Source organism: Nothoprocta perdicaria, unplaced genomic scaffold (assembly GCF_003342845.1).
Source record: "Nothoprocta perdicaria isolate Ctin4 unplaced genomic scaffold, notPer1 scaffold_29, whole genome shotgun sequence".
Taxonomy (NCBI): domain Eukaryota; kingdom Metazoa; phylum Chordata; class Aves; order Tinamiformes; family Tinamidae; genus Nothoprocta; species Nothoprocta perdicaria.
Window position 1 is genome coordinate 1,184,333 of NW_020455521.1, and position 22,255 is coordinate 1,206,587.

General features: G+C 41.1%; 1 protein-coding gene and 1 long non-coding RNA gene across 2 annotated transcripts; one reads left to right on the forward strand and one right to left on the reverse strand.

Moving 5' to 3' along the window:
• Positions 1–3,642: 3,642 nt before the first annotated feature.
• TMA16 (translation machinery associated 16 homolog) lies at positions 3,643–15,904 on the reverse strand. Its single transcript, XM_026041642.1, has 8 exons — positions 15,872–15,904; positions 14,747–14,859; positions 9,207–9,244; positions 8,563–8,647; positions 8,261–8,409; positions 5,830–5,872; positions 4,546–5,112; positions 3,643–3,716 (listed from the first exon to the last, which is right to left on the reverse strand). Exons 1-7 carry the CDS (start codon positions 15,872–15,874, stop codon positions 4,974–4,976), a joined length of 570 nt encoding a protein of 189 aa, XP_025897427.1. The 5' UTR covers positions 15,875–15,904; the 3' UTR covers positions 3,643–3,716; positions 4,546–4,973.
• Positions 5,110–7,778, forward strand: LOC112949261. The gene is made up of 3 exons (XR_003249778.1): positions 5,110–5,221; positions 5,977–6,050; positions 6,162–7,778. It is a non-coding gene; the product is annotated as an uncharacterized LOC112949261 (long non-coding RNA).
• Positions 15,905–22,255: the final 6,351 nt, after the last annotated feature.

Sequence of the window (22,255 nt, forward strand, 5' to 3'; positions counted from 1 at the left end):
CCAGCGAACGCTCCCCAGGCCTGAGGTAACGTGAGGGAGAATCTGCAGATACCCACCTGGAGCAGCAGCTCGGCTGCTTCTTTTACTTTGTAAAAGCGAATTAGAAATCTCTTTCTTAAACTTGATATACAACRTTTTAAAGTAAAGCTGTAAGATAAAAATGAAGTTTACTGCAGGATCACGTCAATTTAAATTGAAGGTACTGAAGGTCTGGGAAAGGAAAACAAATAGGGAAGATGAAAGTTATTATTATTATTTTTTTTAAGATCCATGAGACAGAGTGTAGGTGTAAGAGAACATAACTAGCTATCTGAAGAGAATTTTAGTTTTTATTTCCCTCAAGTGGCTGAAAAGTGAATCAATGGTTTCTTGCTGTACAAGGGCAAACTTGAGGTGTTAGAGCAGTTCAACAGTTTTTTGTTTTCAGCATTCTCATGTAAAAATGAGGTGTCAATAGCATTAAGAAGTGCAATAGCTAATTGAATGTAGATACAAAGCTGTGTCCGACAGGGTGAGCTCCGCACCGAGCCCTTTGGTGATTCGTTTTCCCTGCCTGTGATGTCGACCACCAGGACGCGACAGCCAGCGGCGACTCGGAGCTGCTTCGTGCCGCCTTGGACAAGGCTGGGGCCTGGATGTAACAACAAATGCTGGAAGCTCCCTTTTGATCTTGCCATTGGACAAGGGGCGGCGGGGAAAGCGAGGAACTCACCAGCAACCAAAGAGCCAGGGAAGGCTGGTGAGACACGGGTTCATTCACAGGGGCAAATCGGCCCTAACTGGCAGAGTCCGCTGCAGAAGTCTGGCGGTTTCTAAGGATAAATTGACTCATTCGACATCCAGTTTTCTGTAACAACAGAATTATTGAGGATGCTGGGCCTAATGGGTACTGGAATTTATATATTAAGCATTCCTTTGTGAACATGTTTATGCCGGCTTTAAGCCGGAGCACGAACCGAGGCAGCATTTGTATCTGCTACCAGCTCCTTGTGTTCCCGGGTTTGGAACTGGTAACATTGTTTGGCTGTGGTAAGTGACTGTCACTTGGCTAGACAGTGTATGAGGTCTTGGTGCTTGAACAGGCCCTCACTGCCTGTTAGCATTTGTCCTCAGTTGCTCCAGCTGGGCTGGATTAATTTTGAAGTCTTTTCAAATAATGACATCTGCTTTACCTATAAAATAACTTTCCAATTATACAGTTGCATAATGAGAATTGTGACAGCTTCTCCTTTGGTGTATGAGAGGAGCCAAATCCATCCTGGCTTTGTAACTGTGGAAGAAGCTCCCGAAGGTGTTCAGCAGGCCGGGACAGTGCCAAGAAAAGCCCAGTACCTGCAGGTACTTCAGATCCTCTACAAAGGCCTGGCTTTCTAAAAGTGCAATTATTAGGCACATTTAAATGTTTGGATACATATTTACAACAAACCCAAATGAATCACAGCATTAACATCATGAAAGGCAATGGAAATGTTTCTCAGCAGATGATTTCTGACTATTTTCTGTTCATTTAAACAAAATTATTCCCTTTTCTAGCCGCTTGCTCCTTGGCCTGCTGTAGCACCACGATCCTGTAGCAAGCACTTTATCCCCTATCTCGCAGGTTCACTGACCGAGTATAAATTTCAAATGAAAGAAAGAATACTTGAGGCTTGTGAAAGCAAATCTGTGGCATCCAACAGGACTCCTGCCCATATATTTTTTAAAATATACTGCAGTCAGCAACAGAACACACAACTTGCAAAATGATTTTATACCAGCAGCTTCAACTTCATGACACTATTTTGGCACTTGTGCAACTGAGCTTCCAGGAAAACCTCAGTTGAAATTTCCCTTCTCTCCCTTTGAAATATTTATTTGTGGGAAAAGAAGCAAAATAAGGTGCTGCCTGCAAAGAGGAAGGCTTGAGGCAGTCTAGAAGCATTACAGTGTTACCCCATGCACCCCCTCCCTCCTGCGGGGTGCCGGGGATCGTCCAGGGATTAGACTTTAGTCTAGGGCTTTAGGGACCTCCCACTAGGCAAGAATTTGCCTCCTGAGGGCTCCTCTTCAAGAGGAGAAGCTGCTGTCATCCTCATGGTGTCCTGGGTGCAGGTCTGCACGATGCAGGAAGGTGCACGGGCCAGRCACAAAGCTTAGCTGCACAAAGCCCAGTACCTACAAGCTTTAAGGTATCTTCAAAGATGTTTTAATGAAGTGTGCAGTGTTAGAGCTAATGAAGGTCAGTACAGAGCTGCCCCTGGAGCCCCAGTGCATCCAAAGCAGAACGTAGTGGACTAAAGCAAAGCTTTAATGAAGGTAGGTGGAAATAAACCTGGTCTAAGGTAAGATGGAGATGTTTACACCAGATGCTTTCAGCACGTGAACATGCATCTTTCTTTTCCTGATTTACTCAGTTATCAGCATTAGGAGTATTTGCAGCTGGCCTGAACATGCTAGGGGTGTCTCTGGGCAGCGTTCCAGAGGGCTGCAGCTCCCCCGGTGGTGCCATTCCCGCCCTGCCAGGCTGCACGGCAGCGTGTCCTGTCCTGTCCTGTGGAAAAGCAGCGTTCTCTCCCCCTCACCAGAACAAATCATTTCTAATTGCTAATACTGCAAGGGAAGTGACTTTATGATGAAAAGGTTTTACTGTGTGTAATATTTGAAACTACAAGTTTGTGTTTCTTGTTCAACTCCCTTCTCTTTTGCAAAAGGAAAAATACATGTTTTTGTGGGTGAATGTGTACTGAAAGACGGAAGGAAAGGGTAACAGAAGTAATCTATCTTGCTTATTTGTTGTGGAAAAAATTGTATTTGTATTAAAGAAATGACCTAAAAGGAGTGATCTCTGTAGTGATCTGCACCCATCATTTTGCTTCAGCCTTCTGGGAATATTTGCTACATGATCCCCTCCGTGCCCCATGACACTGTCCCCAGGGCGGTCCCCGTGCCCTCGTGGTGCTGCTGGGTCCCCAGGGAGTTCTGCTTCTCACCCACGCTGGCCATGTGGCTCATGCCTTGCAGGTGACATCCAGGTGACAGTGGCAGAGTTCTAACCCCGGCTAGTTTGGTGCCCGCCCTCCCTCTGGTTTATGAACAGCTCAAGGGTAACACAGAGATTCTGTAATTCACCTGCACTCGACTGGCGCACAGCCAACAAAGAGAGGGCAGGATCAACCTCCTGGTCAAGCGTGTTACCTAATCTAACATAGGTTAGGTCCCTTTTTAGCAGGGGAAAACTTCTCTAGAAAGCCATCCAGGAAACTGTTCAGCCTGTCTGACACACAGGATAGCTTCTGTTCCAGTTCCTTTAGGTTCTGCTGCTTCAATAAAAGGCACCTTATTTCTTTCTTCAGAACTACRCTATAGCTAAAATGCCTTGAGACTTTATACACACTTAAGTTGAAGAGATAAGGCTATAATGAAGTAATGTTGTATATGGATTATTATGTCATGTACACATATGTCTCAAAGATAAAATAGGTTCCTGCAGCTTTAATAGTGGTTCRCGAATGGCAAAGAGTTAAAAGTAAAGGAACAAGATTTAGATGGCTTTTATTAATATACACTCAGAGAAAAGACACCAACAACAKCTGAATGGCTCTCAAAAGTAAGATTGTTACTTACAGGAACCCTGAAGAATGCAGTCAAAAGCATAAATCAGTCTAGAAGAAAGTTCAGACTTTAGAGAATCTCCTTCAAGTGCCAATTTACCTCTAGAGTTTATTACATTTCAAGAGCTGGGGAAAAAGAAGAAGAATGCATTAAAAAAACATAGGTAAGAATCTGGGGCAAAACAGTGTCCTTCCCAGCATAAAAGCTCTCAGGCAAATTCCTCATCATGGAAATCAAGTAAGTAGACAAACAAAAATCAAGCTCTGGGTTTTTTCTTTCCCCTTGCCACTATGGGTATTGTGGAAAAACAGAGCAAAACAAAACACTCTGGTTTTCTGGTAAGCTGCTCTTGTACACGATCAGCTTAAGGCCAGGTAGTTGGTAAATCCAACTACAAACACTTGCCAAATATGTAGCAATTCTGCTTATAATTCRATCAGAATTAGTTCACAGCCAGAAGCTGGTTTTTTTTCCCCTACCTCTACATCAGATCAACAAGATAGTCAAATATTTTTAATTATTTCGACTATCACTTCAGGCACAGACATAATAATAACACACACACATTTATATATCTATATACTTACCAAGAGAAGGCTTTCTTGTACACCCCACACAACTGCACTGAGGCCCAAGCCCATGAAGATCATCAGTGGGGAACAGTTATTCCTACCCTTAGCAATAGACATTTGAACTGTGGCTGCTACATACGACCACAAAAGCTACGAGTTCGTAGCAATGAACTGACGCTGCGTGTCTGAATATACATTTTCACCAAAGGGAAAAGTTTTTCCCCAGTCCAGCTTGCCTGGTCCATGACACGCGGCACTTGCTCCCATTAGTGAAACAAGGCTGTGGCCTCTCGCTGCAAAATTGCACRTGCCTAAAGGCAGCCCAGGCAAGAGGGGCATAAAGGTGTCACTAGCTCAGTCAGTGATTAAAGACAACCCTTACCTGCCATCCATATTCACACCATTAAGAGGAAAAGCTAAAGGCTTCCTCCCAGGACAACTCCTGCCTGAATCGTGAGTGCTCTACACACATGGGAGAGAGAGGCAGCGCTGCACGCAGGATCTCACGACACAAACTGTGATTTCCTCCTCAGCTTAGGAGTCTGCATCCTGAAGAGCAGGTACAATGTGAGAAGCAGCAAAAACACATGCACGATTTCAGGCTTTACATTCTCAAGTTTTTCCCCTCACTGTTTGCTGAAAGTTTGTTCTCTAACATAGGGACACAGTGAGGTAATCAAAAACGCAACCAGAAAAGCCTTTGCAAATATAATTGGGAATGTCAGCTTTATTTGTGTTTCTAGTGCTTGTTAAAATAGGTTTCTTCTGATTCCCTTCAGCTGTTCCAACTTTGAGATCAGCTGGTGCTCATTAAACCACCTCTTCTCCTTTATTTGGTTCTTCTTTACATTCCACATCTGCCCCCTCAGGGTGGCTACAAGCAGCATCCTTAGCTGAGAACTTCTTCATTTTAATGTTTGGCAGTTTCTTCAGATCACCATCCCATTCTCTTAAAGGAAAAAGAGAAATCCCGTGCTGTGATGGAAAACAACCAACAAGGCAGACAGCAAGAGAGCAGCAGAGCGACCTCCCCTCTTCTCTGAAGACGCTCCCTCAAGGTGAGTTTGTTTTTCTAAGTTGAGGTTGCTGCTTCTCAGCTCTGCTGCAGCGTAAATGACCTCCAACAATTGCATCTTGTACACTCAATGCAGCACCTGTAACTTCTCTATGAAGAATTTAAATTCAGATTTGACATTCTGATTTAAAAAAAAAAAAAGTATAGCTGGCTTCATTTACACTGATTATTTCTATCCTCTTTAGGCCACCTGGGTCAGGTTTGGCAGACTAAACTCCCAGTCTTGCAAGCAATAGAAAAGGAGCTTAGCTAAGTTTCTTTATTTAGATGCTCAGTCTGCAGAACCAAGATCACACGCACGCTAGACCTGCTCTGATCTATGGCTACCTGCTAGCCCCTCATGTAACTGCGTTSAAGAATAACCAGTGCACTAGGAAAGCTTAATTCAGTAAAGGTTAGCTGTTATAGAAAAACAGAAATAGTACCAAAAAACCCCAAAATATCATTTGTAATCTTTTTCAAACAAGGAGAAAAAAAAAGTTCTTCATAGTTCTTACATAAATCATTTTTATTAAAAGCAAGAAGTTATAACATGCCAACTTCAGAGATAGCGTTCTGCACAATAATGAAGTAATGATAATGAAAGCTTACCTGAAAAATTTCAGGTGCTTCGTGTTCACAATATCTGGGATTTCTAAAAGGAGTGAAATTAAATCCTGTTAGGTCTGTTGTATAATCCAAGTGAGCCTCTTGTTGAAGCCAGAAATGTGAATAAAAGGACTGCACGTTGTATTTCAGAGACAGAAAAAGAATAAGGATTTGGAGAGGTCCAAGAGCAGTACTCAGAAAGACATTCCACTGCTTAAGGCAAGGTAGGAACACCCTGGTTGTACTCACTACTATATCCTTAACATGCACAAGTTCCTGATCTTTTGCATCTACTTGTGAAACTTTTACTCTGGCTTAAAAATGTTTGTGCATAGGAAGGTGGTATCGCAGCTAAGGGTGGAAAAAGGACCTTCCTAAGAGCTGGGCTGGAGCAGCACAGGACCATATGACCCTGCGGCCGTGCCTGGCTAGGACGAGATGGTCTCCGGAGAGAAAAGGGGGAGAGGAGCTGCTGGGATCACTAGGGTGCCCTGCCTTGCAGGCCCCGCAGCACCCCTTGCTTAGGTGCTTTATTTCCTTCCAGAGCACTGCTTGTCACAGTGGTAACTGTCTCTCTCTTGCAAAGGACTAGGATTTGTGCACATTTACYCAAACCCCAGCGTGGCCTAGAGTGTTTCTGGCCTAGAACAGGTTCTAAGCAGCACAACTGTGTTCATTAGAACTGTCACAGAGAACACCACCTGTGGGCAGCTCAGCAGATGGAATCAGAGCGGGGAGTTAAACAGGGAAAAGGATGTTAGAAGCCCTGGCTGCTCCTCATGAAAGAGCAATACAGTTGCGTGACTGTGACAGAGAACAGCAGGTAACAAGCAGTACAGAAGGGCATGTTGGCAGACACATTATAAAAGGTATCATTTACAATTAAAATGAACTTTCTTGCATCCTGAAACTTCAAGAATTAACTAATGAAACTGGTCTGTTTAGCTTTAAAGGTCATTTTGCACCATGCTTCTGTGAGAACATGGAAGGTAATTAAAAACCAAGCACAAAAGTGTGGGACTGTTTGGGTAGAGGAGTTATGATGTGTTTCAGCTGACAGCACGCTGCGCTCCAAAGGCAAACGCAGCTTTCAACTCCCAGGACTGCCTTTCAAAGCTTTGCTGTGAAGACCATTAAAAAATGCAAATGACAAAGCCATGAAGAAAAATAGCAGGAAAATCAGTTTAACTACATTTAAGAAATAAGGAAGCGATAAGTAACTGCCAATACAGCTCCACAGCCTCATGGATACAGTGGATGTTTCCCTACTGGTAATATACATTTTCTAAATGACTACAATCCACTAAGCATCTGCTAACAGTAAAAACATTCTCTAGGTTTCTATTTGCAAACACTTGTTGCAATACACCATTTTTAAGCTTTCTTAAATGTAGACAATAGGCAGCCTGCAGTTGCTTCATAACAAGTATGTACATGAGCAAGAGGCAACCCAGTTCCATAAGAGAAAACAGTCCCTCACTGCTGCAGTCTGTTAAAAGGGCTCCCGTGCTGAGGCTTCCAGCAGCAACGAGCGGGACCAGAAAAGCAGTTTCCAGCTGATTTCCCTTTATCCCCAATCTCTAATTACAGCATTTAGCAGCAACTGTTCTCTGAATGAATAGCACGTCCTAGACAGAGACTGAATCTTGCAGCAACTGCAGTAACAAATCATGAATGATTTGTGTATTTAATATGTGAAGTTGCACTCTGCTCTCTGAATGCTTTATGTACTAATATTATTATAGCTTCAGATTTTGCTTGTTGTATTTCTAGATTCTCCTTTATTTTTGTGTTGTGCTTGTATATCTGACATCTCTTTATCTAGTCCTACTGTTTTTGACAGCTTTTCCACAAAGTAAGAGGAAAAAGCTGACACGTTAAAATGTAAAAGCAAAACCAGAAAGGAGATGTGTGACAACTGAGCAGTTTTGAGGAAATCACCTCTCTCTTCCTATGACTTCCCCCCACACTTCTAAAAAAAACAAAGATGAATTTCCATCACATGTGAAGTCATACAGGATTCATCTTCTTTAGTACTTGAAAGCGTTAAGTAAAYCTGSCAAYRTTTTWRRRSTTTTTTTTTYYYYYCCMMMAAAATCTACTTGGCAAGGAGGAGGAATACAACACAATGCAACTCTTGTTTGTCAAACCTCACTTCAGTTTCAAAAAATGTATAGTTACCTGCTAAAGAAACAATACAAGCAACGATGCAGAACTGACAGAAAGCAAAGCAGAAACRCGTGGGTGAGAAATTCAGCWTCCATCTTTCTTTCCCTCCCCCRATTCCTCTCTGACTCAATCCAAGAATTCCCATCAGTTTCTTCTGAGGAGAAAAAAAATAGAAATAATACCTGGAAATATTACTTRGGTTATTGACTTGTGAACAAGAGGCACCATTGTCCCTGCTGGATTATTTCTAATAATCTTTCCATACCTATTCCRTAGCCTTCATAGAGCCGCCTTTCCCGTTCCATGGTCTGCCTGATGACTGTTTCCCGAGAACCATGTTGTCTTCCTTGTCTACCTTTAATGCTGTTTTGCAACTCAATCTGCTCCAACTCATCATTAAATCGACCTATATAACTGAAAGAAATGAAATACATTTATGCCAGAAAGTCACACAAATTTTGTGCAATACAACCACTCCGATTCACTATTGTTTCAGATACCTTACTTAAGAATACTATTTTTTAAAGACAAAACAAGCTTTTTATCCCATTTTTAACCACGTCTTACTTCTCAATCAGTTCACCAACATCCTTCTTTGTGTATTCAGTCTTACTGGGGTCAAGGTGACTTTGAAACCATTGTAATTTTTCTCCTACAAGAATAAAGAGAACATTAATGAGTATATTATCACTCTAGAACATATTAAAGKTTTTCAAAGTTTTTGAAATAAAGCCCCATTTCTCAAGATTTTTGAATAGCATTATAGAAATTTGGCTCAATTACAAGTTGTGCATAAAATTTAAAGGTAGCTGTAACAGAAACCTTTTAAAGGGTGTAATTTCAGATGCATTTTATGTTTTCCTTTATTTAAAAAAAAATGTTACCTTTTCCTTTAAACTACTGGAAGTTAGTGTCTAAAACAGCACTGGTGTCCACTTTGGACAAGCTTTTTAAGATGACAGATGTTCTGTTTATAWTGCCCAGGAGTCACATACGCTGCCAAAAATGAGGCTATACTCTGAGCTCCAAGCTCAACCCTGCCTAAGTAAATATGTCAAGTAGCTTAACACTTATGCAAAATCTACATTAAGATTATGGAAACAGACAATAGAAAAACGCCTCTGAATTATAACTGGAGTATCTATCAAGTTGGTGAAATTTATATTCTGTGTTAAAAAGTACTGTACTCAGTAACTGAAGTCCCCACTCACCAATGATATTTAAGCGTACAGCTTTTTCAGTCTTCAACCTAGCAAAGACAAAACAAAATAATCAAGAATTAGTGCTGTGCAAATAATTATCTTTATTTTCTTTTTCAAAAAAAAATCCGAATCCAAAATAAAAGTCAAGATATACAAATATTTGTTGAACTGTATATCTTATTCTAAATCATACAAAGATTTTTTCTTTTTGTTAAAACTACCATCTGAAATTTTGTCCCATTTACTTACTGATTTAAATGCTTTCTTGTAAGACATTAAATATAAGATCAGGATGAGAATAGGCTATAACACTTCTTAGAAAACAGCAAGAGGAGTTTTCATGCAAGACCTGCATTGTAATGAAGAAATTCTTTTCAGTAAGTACTTCTAATATTGTGCTGGTATATTTGGTGAGTTTGCTTAAAGAATAAAAAAACTACTAAAGCCCTTTGCATCCTTGCAAAYGCGGCATGCATTGTGGAAATATCATACTAATAATTAATAATCTTTTAATAATTGAAGTCAGCGATGAGTGGATATCCAAAGTTAATGTGCTAGGATAGCAAAATTAATAGCTATACAAAAAAGATAAAGAAAATCCAGCTATGTATTTTTTTTCATTCCATCACAATCTGCAGGTAGGATACTAAAGCATTTTGAATTCTAGGACATGGAAGTACTCTATTCAGTTTGGGATTAACTGCCCTATTGAGAGGTTCTCCGAGAACGAAATGAATACAGGGACTCACGCATTTAGTCCCTGAGCTCTTAGATTCAGCTGGCAGCAATGAAAGTTGCTGACCATCATGTAATTTCAAGAAAGCAGGGATAAAATAATACATTATTGGGGGAAGTGGATCAGTTGCCACTGGAAAAAATGCGTTAGTTRTGCCTGATTAAGTAAATATATCCAAATACTTGTAGTAATTTTAAGGAGTTTTCTATTCTTTACTAACAATTATTTACTGTTTTATGAAAAACTCAACACAGCTGAAAACCAATGTCCTCCTTCATTACAATCCTTTTATTCCCTGTAGAATAAAACCAGCAGTTAAGCAGTATTTTGCATTTAACTGAAGTAGCTCAAAGGTAGCACAGAGATCTGTCACCTGTTGTAAAAATTCAGCTCAACAGAGCTTAGACTCTATAAACAAACATGCCAAAACACAAACAGGTCGGTTTATTACTGCTAAGAGGATTAGCTTTTAGAACAAGAATTTCTCCCTGTGCAGATAGTCCAAAAGCTGGCTGAAGGACTCAAAATATGCAAGTATACAAAATAAAGGAGCAAATGCTTAGCACACGTATGCTGCTGAGCAGGAGTTCTGCTCACTTAAATACATTTATGACTAAGTCTTTTTACTTCTAGATACCTCACCTGCAATAAATGCTTTAATGCAAAATGTTCTGAGGTTGCACTACRGGGTTTGCGCTACAGGGTTATATCACATATACAAAAAAAGTCTATAAATTAATCAAAAGATTTTAGAGTTTATGAAGAAGCAAATCAGTTTGTGTGGGTTACCAAGCTGGCTTTGTGTCAGATGGAACTGGGATTAGACTACTTAAACAAGAGAAAGATCARAAGCCAAGTTTGTATCTCTGTGGTAGAAAAGGTCCCAGCCTAAACTGTGTTTGGAAGATGACAGAGGGCTTACAGCTCAGAGCAGACTCCAGAAGAGTGACAGCGACGGAATGAAGGGTTCCCTTTGCCCACTCACGGGCAGCAGCCCTTGCTGCGTGCCCTGCAGGGCAGCACTGCRAGGGGCGCCCGGCTGCAGAGCATCACCACGCAGAACATGCGGCGGCCAGCCAAAAAAGCCGCCCAGTTCATCACAATTCAGGCCACTTTCAGGCTTTTTGAAGAGAAATTTCTTTTTTCCGGTTCCACCTAACAATATGCAAGAATAAATCTCAACGTATCATGGCTGCAAACGGCACCACTAGGAGCATAACCATTCAAGGGAGATTAAGGGGTCAGGCAAGAGAAAAAGCAAAAAAAAAAGAAGCTAGGGAAAAACAAATAATAATAAAARATAAACAGCACCACAAGGAGACATTCAAAGGCTTCCACTTACTCCTAAGGGGTCATTTCAGACTATATCAAGAAAATCTAAAAACCTCTTAGCCTTCCTATATCAGAGCATGATAATATTAGACTGATATATTTAAAAATGAAAGCGCACAAACTCCTGAATAATTTATAATATATGTGCAATAGGAAGGTCATATTCTGTCTCAGTAGAGAAGGAAAAAATAAAGACAAAAATTCTGCAATGAATAGGCTTTAACTACCAAAAAGAGAGAGATTTTAACAGTTAGTCAGAACACGACCAGTGTTGATAAATTGCTGCTAGCAGAGGTTGCAGGAACACTGCCCTAAAGCAAAAACAAAGCAACGTCCCACTAGCACCGATGAAAAAGTACCCTGGTCTCATACAAATATCTTTGTTATTATTATTTAACAGAACAAACTATTTGCCCAAGTGAACGAAGGTTCACAAGTAGATTAAGAAAAAGTATCTTGACGATGACATATGATCAGTATTTGAGTGCTGATCAAACACTGAGGAGAACTGAGAAGAGTGATATAGGCAAGAAAGTGTGCTTCAAGTGAAGGCACAGCCAGCTTTCCCAGATCAATTGCTCTGTCAGCTCTTAATATTGTCTTTCTGGGCAATAAGCTTCTTATTACTGTCATATTTCAGACAGCAAACCTGCACTGRGGAGTGATGAGGCTATCAAAGACTTCAGCAACTTACAGCAGAATTTCTCCTTCCTTTCTCCCAGCRTTGCATTAAGTATTGAAATTCCTTGAGGGATTTTCCCCCCTTTTTTCTTACCGACTTTCAGGTGAAGGGGGAGACACTTCTAAATATTTTATGGCTAGTATAATTTCTTGTTTTTAACATATACAAGCATTTTCTGTGCAGTGATTTCTTTTTCTCCTCCAAACAAAAAGCATGARAAGCTTGTCCAAGCCTAAACTGTAAATAGGCAAGAACAGTGTATTTAGCAAGTACTAAGAAAAACATATAAAGAACAAACAGTTCCTGGTATTTCTGCAAAAGACGCTTTCTAAAGCTGCTCAAGGGCTTCCTACACCCACGTGGTGTCTTTCTATTGAATAATCATCAACAAGTAAAATATGTACGCCTTCCAGAAGTGGTTAGTCCAGCCTGTGCAGGAATAAGATCCCAGCATCTTTGGTCAATTAATTTCTCAGCTGAATTAAATTAGTTTCCTAGATTCATTTGATGACCACAACCCCTATTTCAGAAGGAAAAAAATGAAGAATGGACTCCTTCATGCCACAAAAGGGTCTCTATGGAGAAATTATTCCTAATACTCTGTGTTGGTGAGATCACAAAATGGGAATACTGCCTCCAGCTTTGGGCCTCTCCCAGCATTCAAGAAGTATTATTTCCATGATGTACAAAGCATGGTCGAAAAGGTGTCAGACCTGCTCATGAACCAGGAAGGAAATACTGCAGAAATGATGAGGGAGCGTCTCTTGACCAACCAGAATGCACCAACCATATGGTCAAAGAGCAGGTTTGTCATTAGACACAGGAGGAATTTGGAAGAACATTTCTGCAAAATTTCAACTTTGAGAAGTYATTGTCCATCAAAAAAGTGTCTTTGTAAACAATTATAATTAGTCTCAGATTTAGAAGAGACCGTGCACCAAAAGACTTCATATTATCAAGCTGCTATTTCCTGAAAGGTCTAAGAGATCTGTAAAGGGAAACCAGATTGGTCCGGGCTGCTTCTTCTCCTGAAAGGAGGACCTTACTACTGCAATATTAATGCATTATGAGAGGAGTGATGCATTTGGTATTCTATTTGGAACAAAACAGACTGGCCTATGCAACCTATGATAAATGCTTTAAAGCCTTCTCTAAGAGGAAACAAAGGGTAGGTTAAATGGCAGAGAATTACTCAAGTGGGAGTACTTTGGTTTCAGTTCTTACAAGAAGAACCAAAGATAGCACCCTCTCACCAAGAACATGTCAATACAGGTGCCTATATCACTGTAACTCTACCCACATGGAGAAGTATTAGAAGATGTCATTAAGCGGGCCAAGTCATAAGGAGTAATCAATACCCCACTCCTTCACACAATAACCTATCCTATACTTGTTTTTTTCATGGTGAAGTGGCAGATGTAAGGACTAAGCATCAAGTATGAGTCAATTTTCTTTTTGTGACTAAGCCTTCTGAGCGGCACTTATGAGGCAGGAAAAGAGAGTTAAGTGATCAAAGTTGTCAATTTAGCACCAGAAAAAAAAAATCTTGGTGACACCTAAGAGTCAGAGACCSAGGCAAAATACGAAGCAGCAGGGAAAACTTCTTGCACCTGCAGAGACTGTCTAGTCAGCAGCACAGACTGCTTATAAACTCTTGTAGTAACTCTGCTGAGGCTACTGACATGACACTGCTGTGTTACTAAAGGGTCTCTCTCCTGAAAGGGCAACTAAAGGGTTCCTGTCCTCCAAGAGCAGCCTTTCTCTGCATAAAGTTGAACATTCAGCTCCAACCATGCCAGCTGGAAGGAACTCTAAGGAACTACTGGTATTTTTTGGCTTTCAGCAACAGCAACTTTTCAATGTAACATCTGCATATGTATGAAGATTTTGGTTCAGTTCACATAYTCCAGCCATGTACTAGTGTACTTTCATAAAAAAAATGCTTCAAAGCTACTTTAGAAAGATAATTCGGGAGTTTTCTAAGCACATATATACTGACTTTCAAAACTGGTTTAGTATCTATACTAGAGAAAAAGTACGTGTGTTGAGAAAGAAAAGAAATCAATGATGAGTGTTCTGCAGCTGTGTCCCCAAGCAAGTTTAGCGCTGGACAGAAATTAGCTGTGAGAGGGAGAAAAAAAAACTTAAAGCAGAAAACTAAATTTGCCTTGGAACAGTAAGAAATCAGAAATCACCAAAGCAGTGTTAATTATTCTGTTTCCAATCAGAAATCTCTCTTCTTTAGGAAGAGCTCCAAATGAGGCTTTTCAGGTTTTCATTTGTTTGATCTCAGCACAAGCAGCTACAACCTCAGCAGGATTCTTGGCAAATCTTGGAGTAAAGTCAAACTAGATGACTAAGTCAACCCCTCTCTTTTAGTAGGGGGTTTCTTGCAAGACTCTCATGCACACTAAAAATTTCCAGGAGACTTATCAGCATCTGAGAAGTTTAGATCCACCCCACTGTCCTCCCTTGCAGAGCAAAATATTTATGGCAATGTTAGGCAGTAAGTGACATTAAAACAACAGTATTCAACATTCGGATTATAAAAAGCAAAATGCTCTAATATGAAACCTAACTTGCAAGGATTACCCCAAGATCAACTAGCAGAACTACATACCATGTTCGAACTGATATCACAAGTGTAAGCCTGTCAGATCACATGGTCTAGCCGCTATTTGTTGTTCTTATTTTAATTTGTTGTTCTTATTTTAAGGTTTATCAGCATAACCATAACCTATACCATCCCAGCAACAACAACAAGACGCTGTATGATCTGCAAAGCATCAGTCAACTCACTTTTCTTTCTTTTCTTGTTTGTGTGCTTCCCTGGCAAGCTGCGCGGCTTTTCTGCTGTAAGGATGGATAACTTTTTTCTCTTGCTTTCCCCCTTTGCTTTTTAGTAATTTTGGCTGAAAGAAATAAAAACTGTTGTAAGTCACCAAAGCTAAGCAAAACATGCTAAAAGAAAGCTAGGCACAAGCACCATCAAAAACACTTAAAAGCTTAATCAGTGTTGCAGAAAGCGCTTGACTTATAGTAGCAGCATATGAGCTCCACCACTTCTATCTTGCCCTCCCCACTACGTCAAGAAGCAACAAGGACTGTCAAAATTACTTAAATACAGTCCACATAGTAGCAAAATCATCAGAAAACAGTTAGGGCTGTTCAAAAAATTACGTRGCAACAACTCTCAGAGCTCCTGCAAGCCTGTGTGGCTGGGTAACCTCATAYAGAGATTTATCTCTTCTAATCACTTTGCAGTAGATGTCCTCAATTTGCACAGGGATTTCTCACAAAGGTCATATTTAATTTCTACAGCATGTCTCGTGTCCCCCACCGCCATCCTCCATCCTCCCCATGACCCACAGCATCCCTCACACCAGGAAATAACCAGCGGTTTCTTCTCTAGCTGTTCACATGGCACGGGGAGGGAGCAGTAACTTGTGGAATCTGAACCACACTTTAATGCCAGTTTGAGCTGTGTTAGATTTTGGTGGTGGTGGTGGTGGGGGGGGCAGTCTGAATGTTTAAAACGTTGGAAAACTGAAAGGCCTGGCCAGAAAGCACGCGGCACGAGGCCTGCTACAAGGGGCCCCGCAAGGCCGTGGCTGCGCACGCACGCGGCRCTCAGGATGCAGCAGATCTGCATTCCGTATTTATGCCGGCGCGGCACGTCCCGTTAAAGCCCGCAGGAGAGCGGGGCGGGCAGCACACGACACCACGCGGAGGCCAGCGGCCGTTCACTGAGGCGCAGGCCTCGCGCCGCTAACGGCCCTAACGGCCGCCTTCCAGGCGGCTCCCGCGGCCGCTCCCCGGGGACGCGGAGGGAGGAAGGGAGAGGAAGGGGGAGAAGGCGAAGGGAGGGGAGGGGAGCCGCGCGGGGCGCCCTCGCCGCCCCCCGGCCCGCCGCCCCGCACGCACCATGGCGAGCGCAGCGCCCCGCACGTCGCCGCCGCGCCGGCCCCGGTGCCGCCGCGAAAGGGGCCCGTGCAGCGGCGCGGGCGACGCGCCGATAGTTCCGGGGTGGGGAAGGTGCCACCCGGGGGGGTTGTTTTCACAAGCTCATTAAAAAAAGGGGTACGTGGTGTTGAAACTCGTAAAGTTGTGTCTCCTCCAAAGCCCTGTTGCAAAGTAACCACCAGGAGTGTGAATATGAAGAGCAGGCCACGGGCTGCAGGAGGGAGAGGTGTCCAGAAAAGAGGGAGTCACTAAACTGAGCACGCCCAAGCCCAGAGCTTGGACTCCACTGGGCTGGCCTAATTAACAGAAACCACAGCAGCGCCACACAACACCAGCATCCTCTGGAGAGGGTTTTTCCTAGCACCGACATCCCCTCCCTATGGAGAAGAGAGGGCCCCAGGTGTGGGGCAGCCTCGTTTATAGGCTGCGGAGCTGCCAGGCGGCCCCGCGCTGGGGCGAGGAGCATGTTTAGGGGCAGCCGGGGGGCTCCTGCCAAGGGGCTTTGGGGCTCTGGTGTGGGGCAGTGCCTCAGCAGGCTGTGGGGAGCTGCTCCTCCCTTCCCCAGGCCTGGCCGGGACGGGTGGCTTTACCCTTTCTGCTGTATTTCAGGTGTGCTGGGACTTCGTTCTTGTCTCAATTTGATATTGTATTTGTTTTAGTCCAATTGTCAGGTGAAATTGCACAATGATGGAGATAAGCATATGGGGGGAAAAATATATGTTCTCTTATTTCTCTGTAAAGGATGATAAAGCAATGAGATAAGGTTTTCCCCTCTTAGGGAAGAATGGAGGCTTCAGTATTTGAAAATACACTTGATAATTAAGCATTTCATACAAATTAGAAATAAGTGTCATGGTAATTGCCAGTTTTGCTAGAAATAACAATACCTTCTGTATACCTCACAACTTATACTTGAAGCTGCCACTCCTTGATCTGACTTTTAAGTTCTTTTACCTAAATAACTTTAGGCTTTTGTTATTAGTTAACATCGGAATATTCCTAGCAAGCCAGGGCATAATCCTGTTTTAATACTGCTTAGCTCTATGTGGGATATTTAGTTTTCTTAGGTACCTGGATGAACAAAAATGTTTGTGACTGGAGAGAGCTGCTTTGGAGTGAATGCCAGCGCCTTTGGCTGAGTGGTCTGGAAKGGAATATGCTGTAAAACCTGCTGCCATCTCCTGCTAGGCTGTGTRTTGGGATTTCTTATCAGGGATGGGCTGTGGGAGAAGCACAGGGAGGTGCCTCACTGCCCTTCCTCCAGCCTTGAAGGACATGGATGGGACACATTGGATCTGAAAAGGCCCCATCCCACAGTGCAGGATTACTGGGTCTAATCTAACTTCATATATTTATTTGGGACACCAAGACAGAATCATAGGTTTTCGAGCTTATTCATCTGGTCTTTCATCACTGGTTATAATGAGACCCTTGAGTGATTGTTCTCTTAATTTGATGACCTAGTAACAAACCTAAAACAATGCAATGTAAATCTGTACTGACTTCTAATCCAATTTTGTTATTTAAATACTCCGTAGTCAGGASAGGAGAAAAAAAAAGTTATAACTCTATAGGGCTTTATGGTCCCCATCTACCAAGGATGATCTTTTAAATCATGTATTTACAGTGTGCATTTGAGAAAATGTGAAAAACCAAACTTGATTTGTTTTGCTTAATTTYACTCATCACGTTGTAAATCAATATAGATGGGTATCTGCATGTGGTAATCTTTGCTACAGTGCTCTGTATGAGTGAGGCAAAACAAAAGTTTAGAAGATGTAGAGCAAGTATTTTTATATCCCAAACCAGAATTGTTATTAAATTTTTGTAACTATAGAACATCAGGTTAACTATTATAATGCAGTAATTGCAATACAGTACTTAAGAGATGGTAGCATTGCAATTCTGAGCAGGAGACCCCAATATGATGACAATACCATGCAGCAGATTTTCAACAATGCTGCTGTGTAAGAGTTGGATCAATTTCTAAATTCTCATGAAAATCTCATTTACAGTGTTACAGTTGCATTAATTAGAATGGAGAAAGGTTAARACTGTAGTTACAGAACATGCTTTGGTTAATAAAATGCAAGCTTCCTGAGTTCATGGAAATCAACTGAAGGCTAAAGCAATTAACATCTGGGTTTGGAAGGGATGAGAGTAATGAGTGGGGAAACAGTAACATGAGTGAGAATGGGAAGCTGTCAGCCATAGCTTTGGCAGGATCCGTCTTGGTTAGAGATGTTTCTGTAACAGAGCTTAAATCAAAAGATGTATGCAGAACTTTATATTCTGTGTTGTCARTAAGATTAATCAAAAAGGCAAAAATAGGAAGCTGCTTTTCTTAGCTAACCTGTCTTACATCTATGATTTATTACTGTGTGTGTTCTTACCTTAAAGAATGAAGGATTTAGCAATATGATGGCAAGCATAAAAATAAATATACTGCTAGCTTTTAGCKCTGCATCTTTGTTTTAGTTATTATATACTTATTGCAAATTCAAGCTGAATTATGCTCTCAGGAATGCTGARTTCACATCGGCTCAGCGCTGTGAAGATATAAATCAAACTGTTCTGATGTTGTTCCTGTCATTGTTCATATATTAAAAATAAACTCTGTAAGAATCATGAAGTCACTAAAAGCGAAACATAACCTAGGCTATTTAAGTGAACTTTTAGGAAAATAAATTAGATTGCAGCTAGCTCAGTGTTGTCACAGTTAGTGGATGGAACTTGAGCTAGCCTGAGAAGGCCTACCCTGAGTTGGAGCCGTGTCCTAATGTATCCTGCTTTCATAAATAGAATGCTGTTTAACATGGCATAATATATGTATTTTAGGAATTGTGATTTCATTCAATACAATGATTTTAATTTAGTCAATTTTGTTTTAAAATTGAATTCCTGTCAATGCAAGGCCCATCTTTTAGTCTACAGATGGCAGACTGCAGACTTGCAATCTGTACTATACTGTAGTATACAGATTGTGGATGTTTTTATCTATAAAACTGGGAACAGTAGCTATAAACTGTAAAACTGTATTCCTAGAAATGTGACTTAAWTTAAACCTCTGAGCCCTTTAAAAGAAAGGGAGATATGCTTTGAAGTTCCTGTTCTTCACGTGGGTGAAGTGACCTTTCCATGAGTTATTTGRGATTGTCTTTAAATTATTTCATTGTATTCAATTCACAATTGTTTTTACTCCTGTCATGGATTTTGGTGGATTTTTCCAGTGATATCTTCTCTAACTTGTCTTAGGGCTTGTMTCGGCCTCTAAAGGAGGTTATACCTGGTTCTGTGTGAGAATATTGAACCAGATGGTCTGTTTGAAACCTTGTTGGAATTCATGGTTGTGTAAAGGAGTCTACGTGCCTGAGATAGACACATGCATTAAACTTTATAATCCCTAAGTAGTTATACTGCCTTTGAAGTATATGGGCCCATTCATGAACATAAAGCAAACCATGTCTTTGTGCACCTAAAGATTTGTTTCAATTTACATGCAGGAAAGAAAAAGGCCAACTAGCTGAACAGATCTTCTACCTTTTCTGAGTTTATCAGCAGTTCCAGAGATCAAAAAGACATAATACCAGAATATGTGACAACAAGGTTTACTGCTATTTCTAAATTATACAACACAAGCTATTAAGAACAATCTTATATGCTYATTTAATTATGTTTCATGCTGCCTGTTTCTGCATTTCTTAATTTTCTAAATGATGTAACTTTAAAAAAAAAGTCTTTCCTTTCTAATTACACTTGAGCTCTTCCTAATGGGTTCTCTTCACTAATCAGAGAAGCAGAGGCCACTTAATCCTTTTGACAGAGCCTCTTAGACTAACGCGATTATTTGGCGTATTCAACCATTTTATCTGTCTCTCTAACTCTAAAATTGGGGCTTTTATTTGTTTAGATTAAGTGGCTCTCCTGTTTACGATATGCTTATAGATATTCTAAAATTCAAAATAGGACTTAGTGTATTAAATACATTAAAAGTTAAATAGCAAAAATCACCATCTGTGTGAGAACTCTCCAATCTTTTGTTTCAGTTGTTTCCTTGTCTGTATTTTTCCCCTATTTCCATGACAACCCCCAAATCTGTGCTTGGTAAACAGCGTTTTTTCAAATAAGCAGTTCTTGTGTGTATTTGGAGTGTCCCTGACAGCAGGGCAGCCAGGAAGCCTGTGCTGCAGGTTTCTGATCCCAGGACATGGAGCATACTGGGATGCTGAGATGGGACTGGAGTAGTATGTTATAAGATGTTCCCATTGTATGGCATGGCATCAACAGTGAAGAAAATACATCTAACCTACCCCCAGCTATACACGAGGTCCTTAAGATGGCCTGTTTTGGCYGCGTGCTCCATTGACATGCTAGGCAGTTCCAGGTGTGCAGATACACCTGGACAGGCTGCTGTACCTGGGTGTGCGAATCCCTGATGCTGCTTTGATTCATGTCCAACCCCTCTGGGAGCTACTGTGAAGAACTCCCCTTTATCACCTTCAAAATGTGCCTCTCTGTGAGGATGTGCAGCCAAAATTCACACTGTGACTCAGCTTTTGTCCTTACAAGACTTAAGACATTGTAACCTTTTCTTCTGTGACAGTCAATTGAATCAACTGCCTAGTAGATTTATCAAGCCATTTCTAGATTTGTCAAGCTCTTTTCACACACAAAAGAAACAGAAACAAAAGGAAAAAATCTTTGATGTTAAAAATGAGTAGGATCACTTCATGTTTTCATGTTCCACAGAAATATTGAAATTATTAGGCTAAAATATGTGTTTTATATAATCATAAAACTTGGGTGCTGTAGGCAGTGTTYTAGTGATACTTGTTGTCTGTTTTGAGTCCGGGCTTCTCTTCCAAACCCTTCCTCTTTGACTCCTCAGCTGCAGCAGTTGAGTAGCTATTGTATAAATGTAGGGTGTAATATTTTGTATGAGTTGAACCTGGATGACGGAAGCAGGTGTGAGACTTCAGAAGGCTTCACCAGTTCGTGTAGCATGGATATTGGACTGCTTGGGCTGCTGTGAGGCTACCAGTCATTCCTGATGGATTCCAGTGTTCATATTTTTTCCTTTTTTTTYCTAAAAAAAAGCATAAGTGAGGTGAAAAAGTCCCATTATTTTGAGGATTAAGCATTGCTATGTGAATAGAGATAGAGAGAAATAACCAATATTTGCATTTTCTAGTAATTCACGATGTCTTTGAAATGTAAACAAAGTAAAATGCAACTTCTAGCAAAGRTATTGTTTAAGGGAAACTAATTACAATCTCATGTTGCAGATTCTTCTTTTTATTCTTGTTTGGGGAGGAGATAATTAAAACCAAAGAGAAGAAACAAGTGTAGCTACAGTGGCATTAACTGAAATTGTATAGCAGGCRCTTATATGCCCAGAAATGCAAAACATTCTTTTGTGTGTCATTGTTTCCAGCTGTAAGTGCAAGTGCACAGAATTAACTGGTGTCATGGGGCTGAGTCAGGGCTGCAGTAGAGCAGATAATATTTCAATGAGTGGTAAAACTGGAGGCTGCACACCTGTATATAGGTAGGATTGAATCTTGTGCCATCCTCCAGCAAAGTTCTCCAGATTTTCTGCCCAAGCCTCCTGGCTCCCTCCGTATTTACCAGTGGGTAAGTTAAGACCTGCTCAAGCTTGGGAGCTTCTCAGTGACTGAACTGCAGAGCTGGTTAGTGTGACGGGTAAAACACTCACAGCAAGAAGCTGGGAAATAGAGATGCATAGGGAGAACCACAAGGGTAAGTTTCCCACATCAGGAGATCTTAAAGCCTTGTAAATGATACATGTGTAATCTATTAAGRTTATGATCATGTGTCTTCATGATGTTGAAATGATCCTTAGGCACCAKCCCTTATATGTTATCTCCAGGAATGTTAGTTTATTTGAGGTTTGTGTGGCACTAACAGATGCAAACAGTACCCTATGGAGCTGTATAGTAAGTTTGCAGTGAGATCTATAATACCAAAAAAACAGGCTATTGCTTTCCTGTAAGTTTTGAGCCTTGCAATTAAATTAATATTGAGAAACCTGCTGGAGCCCAACCAGAATAGCTGGCATTTGTGTAGGTAATAGACATTTATTTGTTTGCAATAAGCACTTTGAAAACACTTGGTGTGGTTCCTGAYGTGTGAAGAACACTGAAAATTGCAAAACTTCAAGCCCTGCTTTCACAGAACCACAGAAAGATTGAGTTTGGAAGGAACCTCTAGAGACCATCTAGTCCAGCCTGCCCTGTTCAAGCAGGGATACCTAGAAATCCACTTTGTTTTTTTTAGGGGGACACTTTCTTTTTCTACTTTATTTAAAAACTAGAAATCAAGTAA